Source organism: Mycteria americana, chromosome 3, assembly GCF_035582795.1.
Source record: "Mycteria americana isolate JAX WOST 10 ecotype Jacksonville Zoo and Gardens chromosome 3, USCA_MyAme_1.0, whole genome shotgun sequence".
In the NCBI taxonomy this organism is placed as follows: domain Eukaryota; kingdom Metazoa; phylum Chordata; class Aves; order Ciconiiformes; family Ciconiidae; genus Mycteria; species Mycteria americana.
In genome coordinates, this window is record NC_134367.1 from 115,741,388 (window position 1) to 115,763,869 (window position 22,482).

General features: G+C 45.8%; 1 protein-coding gene across 1 annotated transcript; it reads left to right on the forward strand.

The window, feature by feature from the left end:
* Nucleotides 1–529: 529 nt before the first annotated feature.
* On the forward strand, nt 530–20,340 carry SLC22A7 (solute carrier family 22 member 7). Its single transcript, XM_075497469.1, has 10 exons — nt 530–907; nt 2,791–2,894; nt 8,137–8,291; nt 9,721–9,889; nt 13,028–13,145; nt 17,299–17,408; nt 17,496–17,710; nt 18,210–18,318; nt 19,753–19,959; nt 20,146–20,340. Exons 1-10 carry the CDS (start codon nt 530–532, stop codon nt 20,207–20,209), a joined length of 1,629 nt encoding a protein of 542 aa, XP_075353584.1. The 3' UTR covers nt 20,210–20,340.
* The last annotated feature ends 2,142 nt before the right edge of the window (nt 20,341–22,482 follow it).

Here is a 22,482-nt window from a genome sequence, read left to right on the forward strand (position 1 = left end):
AAAACACTTAGCTGATGCACAGCAACCAGGCTTTGGTGCCCGTGGGCATCCCTACACAGTGGGTCACCCCTGCTCTCCTGGGACCTGTTTTATGATCCAACTGGGCTGGCCAGTGATCAGCTCACACTAGACAGAGTTTGTTGCAGCACCTGAGACGCTGCATGGTACCCCCACACTAGAAACGACACTGCTTTCACAGCACTCTTCCCACAGCCTCCTTTCCTAATGTGGATCTCCCTCTCAAATACCACAACAGAAGAAAAGGACTCTAAAAAGAGAAGGCGCCTTGTGCTGGGTCCACTTGAAATGGATGTGTTGTGTGCACACAGGATAATTTCTTTGGCTCTGCCCCAAATGGAGAGTTTCACTGTGACTTTTGACAACCTTTCAGCAAGGTCTCAAAGTCCAATGAAGTGGCTGTATGAAAAGCCATGGGAAGTTGAGCTCCAAGGACAGAGACCGCTTTTCAAGCTCATGTTGCTGCTCCTTGTTACATAGCTGCTCTGAATGAGCAAACTCCATAGAAAAGATGAAATTTGAAGATCTCTTGCTGGAAATTGGTGGCTTTGGCAGATTCCAGATTTTGATTTTGTTTATCCTCTGCCTCCCAAGAATCAACCTTCCCATGCATTTCCTGCTGCACAATTTTCTTGCTGCTACCCCCTCTCATCACTGTGCAATTCCACACCAAGAGGCATTTGTGAACCTCACCACGGAGGAAGTTCTGATCATCAGCATCCCCCGGGAGCCCGATGGCACTTTCAGGTCCTGTGAGATGTTCTCGCAACCTCAGTTTCACCTGCTGCTCAATTCCTCTCTGCAACCAGAAAACAACTCCATCATCCAGCACTGCCAGCATGGATGGGTCTATGACCACTCACAGTTCACCTCCACCATCTCCACCCAGGTAACGGCTGGCCTGTGATCTAGCCAAAAATGAAATTATCTCAGTGTTTTGAGGAGCAGATGGAGAAGTGTTTGCTGGGTGCACAGAGTCAGAGGGGAATCTTTGCATTTTAACCAGTGGAAATGACTTGTTTAGAGAAGATTTCCTGGGATGGGGAAGCTCTCTGAAGCTCAGGGTTAGAAGTCAACATTTATTATTATTATTATGAGCATCTTGCTTAGTTTGATAGTGAGAAGCCAACATTTCTCGTTATAAGCATCTTAATTTCTCCAGGTGATTGAGAGATTGGAGGGGGCAGAGGAAAGACACACTTACAGGATTTTCTCTGCTTGGGCCACATGGCACTTGCACAGGATTATACCCTATCAGGATTTCGTATGAGCCCATGACTTGCTTTCTTGATTTTCCAAACACTTTGTAACTTCTATTCCCTTAGCGACCCCTCCTCACCGATCTCCGGCTTCCCCCTCTTCCCCCCAAGATTGTGCTGCCTCTCTTCTTTTACCACCAGTGTCTCTTGCTGTCAAATGTGCCAAATGTGCTCTCCAAGGGCCTCCTGCTGAGATGCAGCACGCTGGCCAGCCATAACCTTGAGCCTGCCCAAGGTCCTCGCCCATCAAACATTAACCACCTGCCTTCTGAAGTGCTTTGCTAAGGCAAACAGTGATACCTCTGGGTGTTAATGCTTCACCTTCCTTGAAAGGTGGCCCAAAGCACAGGAGGTCTTAGGGAAGGGGACAATTTGGTCACACAAAAGGGGCATGGTTCGGTTTGAAATGATGGCAGCTGACTGCCTCAGTGAGAGCAGGGCCAAGTCTTAGCCTAGAGCTGGTGCCTCCTCCCCACCGCCCAACCACCCCTGGTTTTGGCAGGCACAGAGGTGAGGGTCGGATGTGCACCACATCTGTACCTGATTTCTGCACTGTTTCAGGGAGAAAGGTGTAAAGCACCCCTGGGGGAAAAGGCAGGGGAGGGTCTCTGCAGCACGGATGCTGAGCATGGAGCCTTGTGATGCTGTTTGGCCATGGTGCAGTGGCCTCGGGACATGTCCAAGGGGCCGGGGCTTTCTCTGGAGTCTTTTGCTCTTGCAGCAAGAAAGGTTGCTCAAGGTCTGTCTGGCCTTGTCAGAGAGGCTGCAAGGCTGGGTTGATGATTAAATTAAGTTTTGCCAAGTTTGCACATACAGAAAATTAACTCTGCGGCTTGGACACAGCATTCTGTAATGGTTAGCGACATTTGCACCTCCAAGAAAGTAAAATGATCATTAACTTAATTAGGAAGAATGTCCAGACCAACTTCTTGGTAAGAAATCAGTAAGTTAGCATCAGGAGCAAGTATTTGGTCTGACTCCCCCTCTGCCCTCCTTCCCTGCATGGACAACTTTAAAGGAAACTGGTCCGGGCAACAGTAACTGGATATCAACACAACATTCCCTAATGAAGGCTGAGGCACGTCTTAAGCTCACTGCAGTGTGGCACCCTGCAAATGCCCATCTCACCAGGCAGTCCCAGGAGCGTGACAGAAGGAGCTAGGGAAGACACGCACCCGAGCTGGGTGAGAGCAGCTATCTCAGGGGTCAGGAAAGGAAAAAGGGGATCTCTCCACGATGAGTGGTACCCAGGAAAGCTTTCTGATGCCCAACAAGCGTCCACAGAGAGGCTGTCGCAGCGGGGATAGATAACTGGGAGGCCTATGCGTTTTGTAAGATGCAGCTTTACATTTTTCAGGACTCCAGCACTGTCCTATGTGCAGTTTAGTGCAGGATTCTACCCCTCAATCAGATTCAGCCAATATAAATTGCAAGACACGATGGCTGACCACTGGAGGGAAGGGGTGTGAAAAGGCAACTGGGCACTAAGTGTCATTTTGGCCTTGTGTTTCAGTGGGACCTCGTGTGCGAGCAGCGCGGACTGAACCAGGCGACTGCAACCTTCTTCTTCATTGGCGTTACGATGGGGGCCGTGGTATTCGGATACCTTTCAGACAGGTTTGACCCCTTTGAGGCTGTTCCTCCAGGGTTTCAGTTTCATGATGAGAACTTCACAAACCTGTGACCTGCAAAAGGCAATGAGAGGGGCAGAGAAAGGAGAAAACACAATCGTAAAGGGAGAATCCAGCCTCTCGCATGAAAATTGGATGAAAGTCATACTGGGAAGCAATGCAGGGGCTAAATGTTCCATGGATCAGCCAGTTAGCAGCCCAGCCCACCAGAGAAGCAGCTCTGGCCCTGATTAGGAGTAAGATGCACTGCAGCAATGACCACAATGCTATGGTCAGCATTGCTGCAGGAGCAGTAAAAACTGAAAAAATCCACTGTCTGTGAGACCAATTTCAGAAAAGACAACTGTCTAAAAAAGGAGAAAGCTGGCTAAAACAAAACCAAAAGAAAAGGCTAAAAGAGTTAACTCCTTGCAAGTTATATGGAAATTGGTTAAGGACACCCAAGTGAGGGAGTCAGAGCAAATGCATGCCATAGCTGAAAAAAAGAGTCTCCAGAAAGCAAAAACTGACTCTGTCATTACTAGAGAAGCAGGGTAAAGGAGGTTATTAGAAGCAGGGAGGCATTCCTCAAGGAAGAGCTCAGGCAATGAGGAAAACAGGAACAAATCTGCTCTCTCTGGTTAAATGTTAGAATGTGATAATGTAAACCTGAAAAAAAAATCTGAGTAATAATCTAGAAAGGGCATCAATTAAGAAATTAAATATTTTTGCAAACAGCAGAACCAGGAAACCTACCAGAGAATATGTAGTGCAGGCGTGCAATCAGGATGTGCAATTCACTGTATGCTATTCATTTTTTAATATCTGAGGTTCCTGCATAGGAAACTGCTTCCCAGTTTCCTTCCTCTGGGAGCAAACAAGCATTAGTGTACGGTAGGCTACAAAATCACTGCATAGCAGAGGGGAACCAGCTTCACAGTAGGAAGCATCCAGAGACTTAGTGCTGAAGATGGGAATTTTTACATCCATACCTTTGCATATCAGTATATCAGTATACTTTTAAAAGGACTCAAGACACCTGGCTGATCTTCAAACCGCGCGTCTTGGCTTTGTATCTAAAATGGTTTTGTAGCACAGTTGGAGGGAAAGAAATCCAGAATCACAAAAAGGAGCAGGACAAAATAAGGCAGAAGAGAAGATAGATTTTGCTAGAGCAAAAAGAAAAATAATTTGTTTTTCAGATGGCTTGTGAGGGGGAAGAGCCAATAGAAGATCAAGGCGTAAAAGGAGCATCTGGAAATAAAAAGGCTGTCGTGTGAGACATAAATGAGTTTGTGCTCACAGTGGGAGAACGTGTAGGGGCAGGTGTTGGAGCTGGAGCTTTGAAATAAGCTGATAGAAGACGGCATAGAGAAATACACCAGGTGAATGCCAGTAAGCTGCCAGGAGCAAGGAGTGGTCATCCTAGAGCCCTACAGGACCTTTGGGATGAAAAAGCTGGAACACCATTGGCATTGTGTGACCTCCACACCAGAGGGCTGGGAAGGTATCATGTATCAAATCAGTTTTAAACTGGTTTCCAAAAAAGATCTTGGGAACTACATTCCAAGCAGCCTGACATCTATCTGTATCAGGCAAATTAGTAGAAACTATTCTGAAAGATTGAGTCAGTGGGTGCATGAGTGGATATGAAATACTAGTGAAGAATCAGTGGGATTTTTGCAAAAGATTCATGCCTTACAAATATACTGGATTTCTTTGAATGCGCTAACAGGCATGTGAACAGGGGAGATACCATCTATATGGATTTCAAGAATTTTCCTTACCAAAGGCTCCTAAAGAAACTGAGCTGCCCTAGGATAAGAAGGAAGGTCTCTGCATGACTAAATAATTGATTAAAAGCCAGGAAGGAGAGGGGAGATGTAAGTGTTCAGCTGTGACATGTGCTGGTTTTGGCTGGGATAGAGTTAATTTTCTTCATAGTAGCTAGTGTGGGGCTATGTTTTGGATTTGTGCTGGAAACTGTGTTGATAATACAGGGATGTTTTCATTACTGCTGAGCAGTGCTTACACAGAGTCAAGACCTTTTCTGCTCCTCACCCCACCCCACCAGCGAGTGGGCTGGGGGTGCACAAGAAGCTGGGAGAGGACATGGCTGGGACAGCTGGCCCCAACTGACCAAAGGGATATCCCACGCCATATGGCGTCATGCTCAGCATGTAAAGCTGGGGGAAGAAGAAGGAAGGGGGGATGTTCGGAGTGATGGTGTTTGTCTTCCCAAATAACCATTACACGTGATGGAGCCCTGCTTTCCTGGAGATGGCTGAACACCTGCCTGCAATGGGAAGGAGTGAATGAATTCCTTGTTTGGCTTTGTTTGCATGTGCGGCTTTTGCTTTACCTATTAAACTGTCTTTACCTCAACCCATGAGTTTTTTCACTTTTACCCTTCCGATTCTCTCTCCCATCCCACCGGGGCGGGGGGACTGAGCGAGCGGCTGGGTGGGGTGTAGTTGCTGGCTGGGGTTAAACCACAACAGACAATGGAGGGAGACCTGTGGGGACCTGTGCTTGGATTTGTGTGCTTTTCAGCACATTTATAAATTATGTGGAAAAGGGATGAGTGGGGAGGTGATGCTGAGTGACCAGGCTGATAGAGATGAGATCCGAGTGTGGAGAACTGCAGAAGGAGCTTAAAGAGCTCTGTGGCTGGATGGGAGCATCAGAAGACAAAATTTCAGGGTAGATTAAGCTAAAATAAAGAGAGAAACAACTTCTAATTTAAAATTGAGGCCTCTGAGCTGACCACAGCTGCTCAGGAGCAAGACTTTGCGGTTATGACAGACAGTCTAGGCAGACATCCACCCAGCAATGAGTAGTGGCTGGGGAAGCAAATGGAAAATTAAGAATCATGAGGAAAGGAATACAAAATTAAAGAGAATATCACTATACAGTGACATGTAAATGCATGGTGGCCCCACATCTTGACTACTGTGTACACTTTTAATTTCCCTTCACCCTCCTTCCCCATCTCAAAAGGATACAGGAAAATGGAGAAAATTCAGGGAAGCTAACAAAAAAGACCAAGTTATAGCTTGACTTCCAATTAGCCAGACCAGGACCCTTCAGTCTGCTAAAGTGGCAGCTAATGAGGGTTTGGCAGCCAGCTGCACCCTCGTGAGCAGCCTGGAGCAGAGCTGACTGTGCACTGCCCACCGGAGCTACCTGGCCACAGGGCCCGCAGGTCACGTCAGGAAAGGCTTGCAGCCCATGTAACCGCAGTGGGGGCAGTGCATCCAGTAAATTTGCAGTAAATTTGCCAGGTCTGTTAAAACTCAGGTGTCATTCCCCCCATCTCCCCTAAGACCCCTTAAAAGCTGACGTCCCATTACCAACCTTCCTTTTCTCTAACAGAGAAGAGGTCCCACTTTTTTGTGCTAACAGTAATGCAGAGATTTCCTCTCTAGTGCTCCAGGGTGAAAACCATCTGGTCCTGGCATTTTGCTACAGTTCAGGTTTGTTTTGTCCTAAGCCTCTGCAGGTATTTTGATTAGAGAACAAGTCTACCAATAAATTTTACCCTGGTAAACCCTCCAACAACCTTCACTGTGAACATATATATATGAAAATATATATATATATATTGTTTTTGTTATTGTCTGCTCTTTTCCAAACACTCCTTTTGTACCTTTTCCTTGTACTGGATTGGCTGTATGATGCTTTGGCAAACTTCCAGATTGGGATATTTATGAAAATGGCTTTTTTATTAATTTTTATGCTTGTGCAGTTTGCTCCTTTTATTATGTTTTCTACATTTAATCTTTCAGAGGTTGTGCTTTCCTGCCTCTCCCTTTGAAGACAATTTTAACAGCATTATTTCTAGCAGCCTCACTGTAGCCTGCAGTTCAATCCTGCCAGCTTGCCTCTGGTTTCCCTAGCAGGTGGCATGCATTTGCTGATAGAGTCTAGTAATGGGTCCATAAATAGCTGCCTTGTGCCCTGCAGGGAATCTTATGGTTTTATATCCTTCTTACTGTATTTTCAAGAAAAATCTTCATTTAAAAAATGTATCTTCTTTCTTAGACAGTTACCCTATTGGAAACCGGATCCAGCCCTGGTGTGTTTCTGGGTGTTTGCCGCTCCAACCCAGGAGCATTACGATGACTTTTGCAAACTAGCTCTGCTTAAATTTCAAAGCAGATCCAGCAAACTGCCTGGGCCCAAGCCACACGTTGTTTTTTCTCCAGTAGATTCATCAACTACCTGCTGCATGAAGTCATTTATGATCATTTTTAGGAATGTTATTGTGGCATTATGTCCCAGCACATAACTTTTTCCCCTGGATCAATCGTTCTTGCTGCCATCCTTCTCAGGTGGACACTAAGAGAGCTCTAATGCCAGAATCAGACCAGGATTTCAGTCTCTATAGACTGAACGTTACCTGTTGACAGGGTTAATTTACTGCTCCAGTTTGAACCTAAGCTTTCGTCACATGCAGTGCTGATATTCATCAGAAGACTGATGCCTTGTGCTCCATTTTGATTTTTAGATTTTCATAGGTTGTGTAGAAATACATACACACATATTTCTCTCTGTGTGTGTATACATGTGCATTTGTGTGTATTTGATTTTCTGTATTTCTCCACACTCTCCACACAGGACTCTGCACCAGGAGTAAGATGGTCCTGCAACTTCTAAAACCCTTGGGGAGTGACCTCCTAGCAGATTCCTCATAGACCCCTAGGACATCAGGGCTATTTTGCACATGTGGGCTGCCAATTGGATTCCTTTTATTTTCCTTGGGGATCTTTGTTTCCTTCCAAGGATCGAGGTGAAAGCGTCATGGCTCTCTCTCCTCCCCGAGAGCGGTGGCAGTGGCTGGTCCTGAGTGAGCCACAGGAGGGACATGCTGAGCCAGGCATGGGGACAGCCATTGGAGGGAGCAGGGTGTGCCAGCAGCATGGGATTTCAAGCTGACATCACTGCTTTTGATGATGGTGTTGAACAGGGGAGCCCGATATATTGTTTTGATCAGTGCTGCTCTTTCCATCGGAGAGCCTCGTGCCCGATGCTCATGGGGCAGGCTGGCCCTCTGGAATGGGGCTGCACCACTGTGGCACCGGCTACATCCAGAGGTGTTTCCTCCTCTCTGGGGCGTTGCATCTTGTGCTCTTCACAGAGCTGGCAATATTTTCATTTTCCTTCTCGAGTCTCTGGTTTGCCCCATTTCAAACCCTACTCCTGGGACAGGTTTCCAGCCACTGTAACCCAGCCTGTGCTTGTGGCAGGTTCGGACGGAAAGCCATGCTCCTGCTGTCGCTTGTGTGCTCGCTCATATTTGGGATGCTGAGCGCCGCCTCCGTCTCCTACAGCATGCTGGCCATCACACGGACCCTCACTGGGGTGGCCCTGAGTGGCGTCTCCCTTATTGTATTGCCTTTGGGTAAGTATGTGGGGGTTTGTGGGTGGCCGGTTGTACAGGGGGACTCTGACAGGCAGTGGGTAGGCAGGGACTTGTCTACCAGACAGGGCAGAGCTAGTAGGAACGGGAGTTTAGAAATCATTACGTATGCAATTTCACTACAGGCAGCCAAAAGAATGTCCCTCTTGGGACGATCCAAGAATTACAATTTTCTGTTAGTCTAATTAATGCTTTAACAGTCTACTCAAAATATAACAACCACTTATTAGTACTTCTGTTGCAGCATTAACACTTGCAATCCATGCTACCCAATTCCTGTTAAGGATCATCAGTAGTACAATAAAAGGCATAGACCAAAGTATCTGCCCCTTTCCTCTGATACTGAGTTCTCACCCTTCAAACACACTGTTAAGACAATTCATCAGCATTGCCATGTCCTCAGCAGGAGGAGGATGGTGTGTCATTCGTGGAGTGTTTCTACCTCTACCTGAGTTTGCTCACAGTTTTCATAAGTTCCCAATCTGTATTTTTAGAAAGAGTGGGGGGAAAGAACCACAAAAAAAAAATCATACAGAGCTAGGCAACACTGAAGCTGAAGAATTTAGGTAATTATATAATAAAAACAAGCTCCAAACTTCAGGGTACCCAACAGAGCACCGGATGATTTTGTAGATACAGTTGGGATGTACTAGGCAAGACTCGTTGTACCCAAGAGCAAGTTACAGGTGCAGCAAAAATTTCCAGGATTTTTGGAGATACAGCCAAAATCAAGCTAAAATGGCTTCAATACTGGAAAAGTCCACACAAGACCTGACGAATCCCAAGGCCTGCTATGTTCTCTTATTTTTGTAAAGGTTGATGCCTGCAAGGGAAAGTAGCGTGGGAGGGACATTTCTGATTGCTAGAGGTTGTAGCAAGACATCCAGATCTTTGGAGGAAAATTGGCTTTTAGTTCGCACACACAAACAAGGAGACCACCATCTGTTCTGGCTTTACGTGTGCATTAGTATCTACTTTGGGTAGATTCCACATGACAGACAATTCATCTTAATATATTTCTTTCATCTGGAATAATGAGTGGACAGAGAAATGGGAAACTGTGAAGGCAGGATGGTTAGGGAAAAAAAATTATCTGTCTGATGAAGAAGACCATTTGAATGCTATTGAATGAGATGGAAAAAAAAGTATCACCTAAGGTGTTTTTAGCACTGTTTCTTACTATATGTCCAGTAGTTCTTCTTTTAAGGCTTTATTTTAGTTGCTTACAGCTTTGCAAGAGGTTAAGCATTGCGGATGAACATTTTAAATGTGCCAGATGATGGCCAAACAGTGGAACTCTCCTGAAGAAGACCAGGGACGTTACCTCGCTTTTACCTTGTTAAAAAGCCCTGCAGACCCCTTCCTGGAGAAGTCCTGTGTGTCCTAGCTGAACGCTGCCTGCCTCTTGCAGGGATGGAGTGGGTGGACATACAGCACCGTACCTTCTCCGGGATCCTGACTAGCATCTTCTGGAGCATCGGGAACATGCTGCTGGCCATGGTAGCGTACTTGGTGCGGGAATGGCACTGGCTATTAGTAGCCGTAACAGGACCCTGTCTTCTGAGCATTGTCTGCCTGTGGTGAGTGCAGCGACCTGCGGCCGGACGGCTGGTGGGGATGGGAGCGGGCTGTGATTTGCCTCCTCTGCTCTGTGAGCGTGGCAAACGTTGCAACGCTGATCCTAGGATTGGCTCCAGGGACCCAAAGAGGAGCAGGACTCGTCTGTGTCCTGCACTCAGATTGCCCAGGCGTGGCAGCTCTTGAAAACTGGAGTGGCCTGGGTTTCATCTCTCCTCACCTCCGACAAGGTCAGGAGCCAAGGTCACACCATGGCTTTGGGGACAAGGAGGAGGCAGGACGGGGGCTGAGGCCAGGTGTTTGGGGGACAGGTTGCAGCGCAAAGGAGCAGGATTTGGTGCTGCAAGCACTGTCAGATCTGGCTCAGAGCAAGCAAAGAGATCCCAATAAAGGGAGCCAGGGCCAGGCCAGATCCCTGGCTTTAATCCCCGGTACGCTCAAGATAAATAATTTATCCATCCTCTGTCCCCACCTCATTAGGGAGGATACCTCTGGAACCAATTTTTCCATATAAGCCAGTGACATCTGCAGGCTGGGACAGGTGCATTTATCTCTGCCCATCCCATGGCCTTTCTCAGCTGTGTAACTATCCTGATGGGTCAAATACATCCGCTTTCTGCGGGCTATTTTCCCTCCAGTAGCCTTATTTAAGAAATACCTGACATGTCTTAAGCCTTAAAATGGAAGAGGGTTCATTTAATCAAAGAAACTAATTTTCCTTCTTTTTTTCATGTAGTAACACAGACTAGAATACAGGGTCGATTCACTGATACGGTGACTGTAATGTGAAGTGTATTGGATCAACTTACTCAATGATCCAAAACAGTCCTTTGAATAAGCAGCTCCATTTCCTGGCTGGACAAAAGTCCCATGTTGAAATAAGCAAGCAGGTATTCCCACAACTGCCTCACTGAAAACATTCAGAAATGGGGGTCTGGGTCTCCTCCACCTTAGGGTGGTTGTTTAGCTCCTCTCGGACATCGGTGTGGTGCTGGACCACACTGCAGAAATCACAGATGTGTCTCAGGGCGATCAGGAGCTCTAGCTGGAAACCATGCAGAATAAGCTCTGATTGTTAGACACACAGGCCCCAAAATTATATGCATAATCGATGAGCAGAAAGAGTGATATCCAAATGCTAAAGTGCCTTTCAGCTGCCATCAAAGAGGCTTCTAGAAGCTATGGTTTGCTTGCTTACTATGTCTGTCCGTCAGCATGAAGCAGTAGATTAAATAGCTGCACAGATCTAGCAGAAAAATCTCAAATAATACTTACGAAAAAATGGGATATAAACTGATGCTGTTGTTAATCAATGGCTCAAAAAAGATGTATTGTTTCGCTGGTGATGAGGGTTTTCTAGCAAAAAGTAACATCTGATATTTCGCTGCTCAAGTCCAACACAACTAAAACATGTGTTCTGCTGACTTTTTTAGTTTGAGTTGTTTTGCTCTTTCTCTAGGACAACCAGCCATAAAAAAACTGAGTCCTGGGAAGAGCTGAAATTCACAGATACATTTGGACCCACCCTTTCCATGATAGCTGTTTTTTTTTTTTCTCTTACGTTAATGCCTTTTATGGAGATTAGTTCTCCAACAAATTATACTGTAGTCTGATCAAAAGTCAAGCACCCAAGAGGCAGTGATTGTTGGATAATTAAAAGTCCCTGAAGTATGGAATCAAAATCTAATGTAGCACACTCTGTAGATATTGTTGACACTATGTCAGAACTCAGTTGAGACATTAGACAACCAAAAGACATAATATTATACTCCAGAGATGGTGGCAATGAGTGCAAAATGCCATCTTTCGCTTTTTATATTTCCCAAGGTGCATTGGGTTATAAGCTTATGGGAAGGAGTTGAAAACTTTCCAGAAGCCCAGTTCTGCAAATTCTTTTGCTCTACACATCCTTTTCAGCTACCGCTTGAATAGTGACAGCAGTTGTTCATTAGTTTTTTCGTAACCTGATTTAGGGCACATTAATCACCAACAGCTTACAGGGAACTGGTCTCGGACTGCTCCAGTGGGAGACTCCAGTGAGAGATTTTTGACAACTGTGTGACCTCAGTAAACCTCATACCCACATACTTCTTCAAGGTTGTAAGTCTTCCCACCGACTGCACAGGATGCTCAGCTGAAAGTCTCCATGAGAACAGCAGATTCTGTTTTCTGCTTCTCTCAGGGGACAGATTTGGGTAGCAGGAGGTAGCTGTTGGCTGCCCTAGCAGAATGTAGCCACTGTAGGGTTTTTCCAATGTCTTCTAGGCCCTGGCCACTATGCAGACCCACAAAACAGCAGGTACCCTCTAGGCCAGATGGGCTGCACTGTGGCCTGGGAAGCTCCAGGCCAAACAGGGCCATGTAGCCATGAATTGCAACCAGATGCAAGATCAGAGAGAAGTCCAAGAAGAGGGAGTTACAGATGCTAGTTTATGACACGTGCTGGATCTTTTGCTGGAACAGGCAGAAAAATAAGAGTCACGGGACTCCCACCCTACACAGGTCTGCTAAGCAGACCTCTCAGAGTTGCTAACTAGCTCTAGAGTAGTACAGCATCCCTTGGCACTCAATGACTAGCATGGATACTTCACTGGGGGCCGCAGCCACAATGATTTAGACCCCAGTTGACTGTCTTGTGCAGAAGGCTTTGATTATTGTGAAAAACAAATAATTTTAGCAATTAACAAAGTATAGAGCCCACTAAATCCTTTCTACATGGTAATTTTTTATATCCTACAATTTCAAAGTTTAAAGAGTCCCAAAAAGCTTGAATCTGTAAATATAAACTCTCTGGGGCCAATTTTAATTGATAAGTGTTTGAAACTTCAACCAGCTCAGAAAATTCAAGCTTTGATCAAAGATCATGTGATAAAAATTTTGGCTTTTTTAGCCAATTATTGGCAATTTGGCAATTTTAGCCAACAATACTTCAATTAGCAGACTGTACTCCTTTAAGGGTAGAACAGCATGTACGTGTAACAAGGGTGTCCCATTACTCTTATTCTCACTCACCACAGTTGCCATTTTTAGCTGAGGTTGAAGTCTCATAGAGAAGACTCCCTCTCTTTGGCCAGGGCCACGTATGTGGGGTGGAAAACATGGAGCGCCAACAGGAACGCTGTCTTCTCTCCTCGCACCAGGTGGGTCCCAGAGTCTGCCCGGTGGCTCATAGCCAATGGCAAAGTGAAACAAGCTCACAGGCATGTGCTTAGATGTGCAAGAATGAACGGAAGGAAAGACTTCACTGTCTCACCAGAGGTGAGAAACTGAAGATCCAGACACATGTTCTTCCCCTCCCATTTTCTCTCTCTCTATTTTACTTCTATTTGATACCTGAAGCAGTGCTTAGCCTGCAGTGTGATCTGTGGGGCACTGTCAATCCACAGGGTGCCATGCTCCATTTTACTCTAGAAAGCAGCTACATTCACTCCTAAAGATAAAGCAGCAGCTCAGCTCCCATAACGCCAGAAATCCTCTTCATTAGGTGGAGTGTCTTTCCATTCGTTATTACCACAAGAAGCCTCAAGGCACTGGACACTGGACTAAATACACAAGCAAGAGAGAAGCACAGCCTGAAAAAATAAGGCAGAGGCATCACTCCCATGACAGAGAGGAGAGTATGCAGGTGCATGAGCAATTTGCGCAGCTTAGTGTTTGCCTTCTTGGTTGCTGTAGTGTTTGCCAAGTGTTCGTACAGTGCTAGCAGAAAGCAGACACACATTAATACCATGTAGTTAGTGTATTTTCTCTCATATTGCACTTGAGATACTGCATGTAGTGTTATCCAAAAATGTAAAGACTAGTACACCTCAGGCTACGTTTAGTGTACATGTGAAACTGGAAGACTGTCAGTCATGGTGCCCCAGTGGTGAACGTGGGCGTAAAGAACATTTGGCATAATCAACTTTTTCCCCTGGCTAAAGTTCTGCTCTCAAGTCAGTCAGGTTTTAAAGGGACGTGGCAAGGGTGAGGCATTGGGCAAAGTAGGCACGTAACCCACTGGTTTGAATCCATTTTTGCTTGACCCCAGAGGTGTAAAGGATGGAGCAAAGATGCTCAGCTAGATGACTGAACAAATAAAGGGGAAGGAGAACCCTGAAAAATAGCCACCTATTTTCAACTCCAAAGCTCAAGGTATGAGGCTGATCTGGAGATCTTCATCTTGTGCTGCGTTCTATCTTAAAAATATATTTTTGCATTCAGACTCACAAATGTTGAGACCTTGGTCCATGACGCTTACCTAAGGACACGCTGGTGGTTCCAGGGGATGGTGATAAGCTCAAGTGATGTCCCAGCTCTAGGGAGGACTCAAGGGCGAGGCAGAACCTGGTCTCTCCCTTTGGAGAGACACCAGAGCATAGTCAGTGCTCACAACAACCCTTCACAGCCAGGCTTGGATGGCTGCATGTTTGTCACCTCTGACTAATTTCGTCCACGTGATTTGTCTCAACCTTCTCAAGAGCAACAAAGCTCAGGTGTGAAATCCAGTGGGTATGGAAGTTTGTGGTTCATTAAACATCAATCTTTCCTTTAATGTCCATTGGTTTTCCCCTTACCAAAAGAGGAAGATGGGAAACCCCTGGCACCAGCACAGGAGCCTCGAGCTTTGCTGTCACGGTGCAGCTGCATCTCTGTGTGCACCCAGTGCTCCCGCAACCACTCTGCTGTCTTATCCTGGCCAGCACGCCATTTCATAAAAGCAGTTTCTTAATATCTGATGAAGAGGTGGTTAGCCCTTTTGATTTACAACAGAAACATGTTGTTTAATCATGTGAGAAATTATGAATTTGCTGGTTGTGGCAGACAGGAGTTGAGTGTGACTCTTCCTTGCCTTTAATCAAGCCAGTAGCTCTGATTAAATATGTAAAAATAACAAGTTATAACCTCTTTCATTCAGCCTTGGCTCATGACTCTGTATTTCAGTGTGCAGTGTTTCACCAGGAAGGGCATGGGCTTGCACCCTCATACTATTCTCAGGGTTAGGAAAGGTAGCTGGGGCTTCCCCACTATCACAGCCTTGCACCAAGTCACACCATACTGTGACCACTGCACCACGATCAAGAAAGGCTTGCAGCTGTGACCCCTTGCTGGATTCATGAAGTTTATAGGGACATACTTGTTTTTTCTTGTCCATATCCAAACACGCACGCAACACAGAACTGCCTAATTCTAGTTTGCTTAATTGACTTGACTGTGCATCAGTGTGTTTTGATGGCTTGTTAAGGTAACAACTGATTTTCCTTAGTTCAGAAGACTGAACTTTGAAGGACGTATAATCTCCAGCTAATTGCACAGCATGTTACTGACGCACTCTCAGGTTTAATAGCATTGTCTTATAGAACTGATTAAGGAATTTCCCAGTGTGGAATTCTTTTTTTCAGTATGAAAAGCTTTGTCACTCATCCAAAAACTGCAAAGAATAGTATGCAATTAGAAATAAAATCTTAGCTCTTCCCTAGTGAAACATGCTGTTTCATAGCTATCCTCTCCCCTTTCCTAACGCTTTCTTTCATTTTGTACAATCCTTTAAACCAGAGGGCTCTTTGGGCTGGGATTTCTTTTTCATTAGATATTTCCACAAGTCCCGAGCCCCCATAACTATTCAGCACCGCCTTAATTGTAGGTGATGCTGTAGGCCTGCAGATTCTCTCACCCTCCTCCCTCCCCAGCCATCACTGAATTACGTGCATTTTAAGTTTCTTGGGGTTCTCACTGTTCTGGCTCTCCCAGTTGTCCTTCCACATGCCAAGAAATTTGGCTAACAATACATACTGGAAGATGTTTTCCATGTTAATGTTACCCATGTTTTCCATCTTAATGTTACCAAGTTATGTTACCCATTTTAATAGCAAATCATGCAACTTAAAGAGAGGACAGACTGCCATCAGGGTAACTTGAATCTAATATTGAAATTCTCAGCATTGCAAAAGTAGTCTGTTATCAGAGCTATGATTCATCCTATGCAGTTGGATGAAAAGACTTATTATTTTTCTGTGAAAAAGGTAAAAAAAAAAGGTAAAAGTTTAAAAAAATAACTTACTTGCCATACTGCAGTATTAACAAAAATTACCAGATCCAGAGATGGGTGTACAGAAATAAAAGAAAAACATGGGTTCCACAAACCACTAGATAATGTGGGAAAGGATCATCGAGATGCTAAACAGACAGACCCCCTGTCTGGTTCAGAAAGTCCCTGAACGGCTGGATGTGGTGACATTTCTAGGGGAGTATCTCTACATGCTTGCCCAGCTCTTCTGTAGGCTCCACTGCAGGATGCTGTCGGAGACAAGGCACTGGAGATGATCCTCTGATCCAAGATGCTGCAGGCCTTCTTCATCCATCTAAGTTGTAGGTTCCCTGTGCGGCTCTGTGGCTGGGATTAAGTATTTATGCAAAAGCTTTGGCCAAGGCTTTGCTTTCTCTGAAGAGGATACCGATTTGAGAATACACGTAACTAGTTAACCAGACTCTCTCCTCAAGGTTTCCTGTGATTCATAACCTAATCAATTTTAACTGTCCTACCCTGCATTTGCTGATGATTTTTGGACATGGTGAAGCAAGGCTGTCCTGAGAGGAATTCGTCTCTCCCAGTGTTAGGTGTCCACATCATCACTGCAGTCTCCTTTACAGTCTGCAATCTCATGAATAGCCGATGGAGGCTAGCACGCGATTCTTCTGACCAAATGAGGTTGTTTGCTCTAAGATAAAATGACTCCATCACTTCCACTGGAGATCTCCATTAACTACACAGTGAGCCTATGGCAACTAGCTTAGGTATAGCTGCATTGCAGACCTGTAGTTGTGGGAACCTCTTGCATCTCAGCCACTCAGTAGAACTTACCAACTCTCCTGGTACCTACCCCTCAATTAATTGCTAAAAGACTTTGTGAATAAGCACTCTCTTCTTCCTTATGGGCAGGGCTCACTTCTCAGTGCCTGACTTTTTTATGTATTCTGTATTTATATGAACAGACATACAAATAATCACACTTTATATAAATGCACTCATGAGAATAAAGCATGCAGCTCACTGTTAGCTCCTGTCTGAGATCTGACACAACGGCAGGCAACCACATGGGGAAGAGGGTGGAACTGGCCAACACTGACTTTGCTAACACCATGATCTCCCATTTTTCTGCAACCCTTTCTGCCACATGGGGTATGTAGGTAAGAGGGAAGAAGGGGCCATGGGAAGAAAAAGAGGTCTAAAATGGTAGGCAATCTATAAAGTTGCAGGAAGATGTGCCTCTGACAACGTATGCCCAGAGAATTGTTCTGCAATGGGAACCTATGAAAAATCCAAGGTGGAGCTGGAGCTGGGAAGGGCAAAGGCCCCAGCCTCCCTAGGGTTTCATGTCTGGATCCTAAAAGTACAGCAGCTGAGCTATTTCCTTCTTTCCACCTCTCCCAGGCCCTCAGAAGGATGGCAACAGACAAAAAGCCAGGAGGGAGTTACTCCTACATCAGCTTGTTCAGGACACCAGTCCTGCGGAAGATCTCTCTGTGTTCTGGGGCTGTGTGGTAAGCAGTGTCACTTCACACAGGGGATTTGTCCTGCGGTTCCCCAGCTGGATGTCCCTAATCCCCATCTCCACACGCTCTTTGCAGGTTTGGTGTTGCCTTCTCTTATTACGGCATGAGCATGAACCTAACTGGCTTTGGGCTCAACATGTATCTTTCCCAGTTTGTCTTTGGCGTCATTGAGATCCCAGCCAAGATGATCATGTACGTGCTGGTGAATCGAGTTGGACGACGGCAGAGTCAGGCGTGGGCGCTCATCCTGACTGGGCTATGCATAGGAGCCAACGTCATCATTCCCAAGCGTGAGACGTTCTTCTGCTACATGCAGTACTTGCTAAAGGGGAGGTTTCCATTCTGTGTAGTGCTAGAGAACAACCACCATAGATCTTGTCCACAGGCAATTCTGTATAGAGATGTCCTCCACCTAAAGGGCATCTGTGGGACTAGGCTACTAATGTGGGCTAGCCCTAATATCTGGTGGCAACAGATGGTCTCCAGTCACTGTGAAGTGGCTAGTAAGGGTCCAGTGATGGCACAGTGAAATGCCTATCTTTATCATAGACATTGTCCAATGGGAAATGTCAGGACCTATCCTTTCATCAGTTCAGCTTCCACTCGGGCTAATAGTTACCAAACTTCCTGATCCAGACTTTGAGGACAGCAGCTCCAGGGCTATGAAGCTCCCTGTTTTGTCTGTAGGAGCACTGAACCTTCTTCCTTCTTGTACCCGAGGCCACAAGAAGCTTCTTGCTAGAGGCTGCTCTTTGACCATTGTCATAAATGTCTTTTCTTTCCTCCTAGCCTTCACCTCCTTGCGCTCTGTAGTAGCCATTATGGGCAAAGGTTTCTCAGAAGCTGCGTTCACCACCGTCTTCTTGTACACCTCTGAGCTCTACCCCACCGTTCTGAGGTAAGAGATGCTGCTCGCCTGAGTGCACAACCAGAGCCTCGGTGGGATGTCACCCTCAGGTCTTCGACATCAGCACAGCAGGACATGCTGTTGCCTGGACTGCAGGACTGATGCCTTAAGGCCTCTAGAAGTAGCAGGTTCTAGGGATTACACATACTCACAAGAAAGGGGGAGAAAGCTACCCTTTTTTTACCTGGGTTATGTGTGGTTAGGTTATGTCAATAGGAAGACGTATTGAAAGGCGAGGAGTATTCTGTGTGGGAAGATTTTTGAAATCCGTAAGGCATCTGTGCTTAGTAAAGTCTTAGTTCCCTGTGATAATCTGCCAATAACTTAAAAGACCCCGAAAAGAGTAATTTGAAGTATCAAGTTTTATAAGGGGGAGATACTACCACATGTTTGACAGTCTTCTGGACATCAGATTATATTAAAGCAGGGATTAACTAGTCTTTCAGGAGGAAAAAGAGAGGTTATTTGAAATACCTGGGTAATGGCGATTACCAGATTTAGCATCAGCATAGTTTGGGACATAGCTGAGACTGGTGGAGGGAATCACCTCACTGGTTTCTTTGTGAAAGTCTGAAAAAACACTCACGGATCACAGCAGGCCTTGTGGCTTACTTCACCTTTGTCCCTCCCTGCTCAGAGTACCCTTCTCTGCCATTTAGTCCTTTAACTTTCACTGGTCTGTTGCACGTGGGGAATGATGGATATTTAAACCGAAGCGGGCACACTGATCTGCTACTTTTCTTCTCAGATTGGTTTGTATTTTTACGTGCTCAAAGACATTGACAGACAAAGACAAAAATGTTGGTTCTTTCTGCAGTACTTACTCTGCATATGCACAAGTAGGTCCTGGGATCCTTGTTGTCACTGTGAAATGCCACCCATCCCCTGAAAACTAGTAAGTGGAATAGGTCCCTGGTCCTTTTGGCCTCCTCTCCAAGCTCTCCTGTGCTTATAGCTACAGCAGGACCAAAGGTGCTCACAGGTATCTCTAGTGCATGCCACCTGCCTAGAAGTACCTGGGAGAAGGAGGGACTTAGGTTTGCTCTCAGCAGATCGGAGGACTTACTAGGGGATGGGTAGAATATGCACTTGGGGTTTTAGACATTTAAAGTGGAACAACTTCAGAGCAGATATTCTTAGTGTGGAACTGCAGCTTCTTTCTCATAATAGACATAAATCTATTTCTCACAGCAGCTAAGGTTGCTCTCTGGGAAATACTATCATTGTAGGAAGATATGAAGAAAGAAAAAAAACCTAGAAAAAACCTGGCAGAGGAAAAACCTGGGGGGGAAAAAGCCTCAGCACTTTTAGAAAAATAGGGGGAAGGGGCAGAGGGTCTGCACTTTTTCTCAAGGTCCGATATGAAAGAAGTACCCATCTCTTTCTCGTGGTGGTCTGCACCACCATGGTGCCCTACCTTTCCAGGCAGAATGGGATGGGGTACACCTCCTTCGTGGCACGCCTTGGTGGGGCTTTGGCCCCACTTGTGTTTCTGCTGGATGAGGTATGGAGGTCTCTGCCCGAGGTGACGTACTGTGGTGTAGCAGTGTGCTGTGGCTCGGTGGCCTTCCTGCTCCCGGAGACACTCAACGTGCGCCTGCCTGAGGGCATCGAGGACATCGAGAAGGCACAGTGAGTCCGCTCCATCCTGCCCTGCACATGGACTCTGCTGACAGAGGCAGGGGACGTCCCTCTCTGCCGCCTGGAACTCCCCATCTGTGGGTGGCAGCGGATGAAGGGAAACCCTGGTGGGGATCAGGGCTGTCAGGGTTCCTGCTCTTCTGTCCATCAGCCCAAATGTGCCTTCTTTTCTTCCAGAGTGAAAGGGCCGCCACAAATCAGTGCTCCGGAGGGCATGCCGCTACAGTCTCTGCTGAAGTGAGGGACTCCGTGGGACAGCCACTATGTAGGACTGCAAAACTGAGCCGTGCTCTACCCTGTCAATAACAGAGCCTTTACTGTCCACTTAGTGTCCTCTCTCTGCAGGGAAGTGGGGCTGAGGACACTGGAGGAAGGAGGTGGATCACAAAACCAGCTGGAGGAAGCTAACACCACTGTAGTGTGGCCAGGAGCAAGAATGCAGAGGTCTAACAGGGTGTGGAAATAAAGGCATCCTGTGCTAAGCTCTTCCAGTCTTTGGCCTTGTTGGACTAGCAGCACCTTTCAGATCACTGCACAGCCTTCCAGAAACTACAATCCATTGGTTTAGACACCACAAGAAACGCAATGCAGCAATAAAAAATACTGAGCGAGAATTGTACAAAACCAAATAATCTCAAATAAATCTAACGGGATGGTGCATAAACCATAAACTGTAGCTACAAATATTTCTTGAATTTGGAAATGGTCTGGACATTTTTCATACCGAGGCTCAACGTCAGCAAAAAGCACGTGCAGGAATCTCACTGAGAATGAGACAGCTGCAAGCATTTGTCCCACATACACAAAGAAGAAAAAAAGCTTTTGCAGATTATTTAAATCTAGTGTGTATGCGATAAATATCCTTTAAGCTAAAAAAAAAAAAAAAAGCACTTCGCTACAGGAACTTTTGCATGGAATATTGAATAATTCATTATTGGACTTCATTCTGCTTACTGGTCTAGCACATTGATCTCAAATTTACAGAATGCCTTTCCCTCTCGCAGTTACTTCTGCAAACAAGAGAGATGAGCCACCACATTACCTATACATTTGGAACCCTGACAAACAGCACTTTCCTAAATTGGGAAGAGGGAATGGCCTCAGCATCTGAGTCCCTGGCGCCCGGTGATTCCCGGGGCTGTGAGGCGTTTTGAGCTAAGCCCCGCACAGCAGCGTGAGGGTACCGCAGAGGATGCATCTGAAAGGGGGTGCAGAGGCCCATCCAATCCCAGGTCAAAGAGCGCCTCCTAGTAGAAATAAGCTGCCTGGCAAAATTTCATACATCACCTTTTTGCTTTAAGGCAACAGCAGGAAAGCAAACTCCTCAGAACCACCCTAAGGCTGAGACAATTTTGCGTATTATTTCTGTCTTAAAGATGGGGTCAAATAACCTGCCAAATCCCTAGGAAAAGAGCATCTCCCTGTGCACCGCCTTGGGTTCATCAGCGGCAGACCGGAGCTGATAATCACCTAGCCGCAACATGCTAACATTAATAAGAGAGCATAATATACCTTCAAAAGTGCCACACACAGAGCAGTTGCTCGGGCACCTTTTCAGGGCGTTCCCCCACCCACAGCAAATACAGGGCAGAGATACCGCAAGGTGCTTGTGCCATGAGGCAGCATGCAAACTGTGCCAAAGAGTAGAAATTAGTAGAAATTTCTGGGTTCGGACAAGCCTGGTATCTCTCACTAGTTCACATTTAGTAATTGCAGGAGTTTTCACATCTTCTCTATATGCCTGCGAGTATAATAAATTATATTTGTAGCACTGTCATCGGTTTCTGACCTGGGAGCAGTACAGCCTCGCCTTATTTTGGCCATCCTGCTAGCTGCCATCGGAGAGCTGGAAAGGACATTTTTCCTTTGCCAGCAGAGGAGCCTGAGCAGGCTAATGCTGCAGCACTTTCTTCTGAGCCATCCAGGACAGGGGGCAAGAGAAGCTGTGCAATTCACTTTGTCACAACCTGGCAAGTGCCAGTCCAGGAAAACTTTCAATAAAGAAGGTAAAATTTTGCTCCAGAGGAGGAGAAAGGTGAGATTTAATGTCCTGATTTCTTCCCCATCTCTTTAGTCTTCTCAAAAGGACAACAGATGGGGTCCCAGATTAATGGGGTTGAGGGCTGACAGTTCCCATTCCCACTCTGCCCACGCAGGAGCGTACCCACAGGCTTTTCCTCACAGACCAAGGTGTGCACCAAAAAAGTACCGTGGCTCACTTCTACATGGTGGGGTTGAGACAATATTGCTTTAAAACTCTTTTCTTTTTCTGGGGGAGGTATTTTAAGCTGTGATTGTTCCTGTTTTATATTCAGGAAAAACTTATAGCTTCAAAAAGACTAAATTCAGTTTCCCAAGTTTCATCCCAGTAACAAATAGAATACACAATAGCGTCCCATTTTAACAACCTCCACTTTGGCATTCTGTCAAAGTTCATAAAAAATAATCTGACAGGTCTTTTTCATTTGAAGGTTGTTATCATCCATTTGGCCTACAGTTAAGTGTTCTGTATTT

What these genes read in the sequence shown, in the direction of transcription:
- SLC22A7 (XM_075497469.1), top strand. Translation starts at nt 530, where the DNA reads ATGAAATTTGAAGATCTCTTGCTGGAAATTGGTGGCTTTGGCAGATTC. An exon ending in CTGAGCATTGTCTGCCTGTG is followed by an intron (nt 9,890 to 13,027) that starts GTGAGTGCAGCG and finishes TCCTCGCACCAG; the next exon opens with GTGGGTCCCAGAGTCTGCCC. An exon ending in CTGTGTTCTGGGGCTGTGTG is followed by an intron (nt 17,409 to 17,495) that starts GTAAGCAGTGTC and finishes CGCTCTTTGCAG; the next exon opens with GTTTGGTGTTGCCTTCTCTT.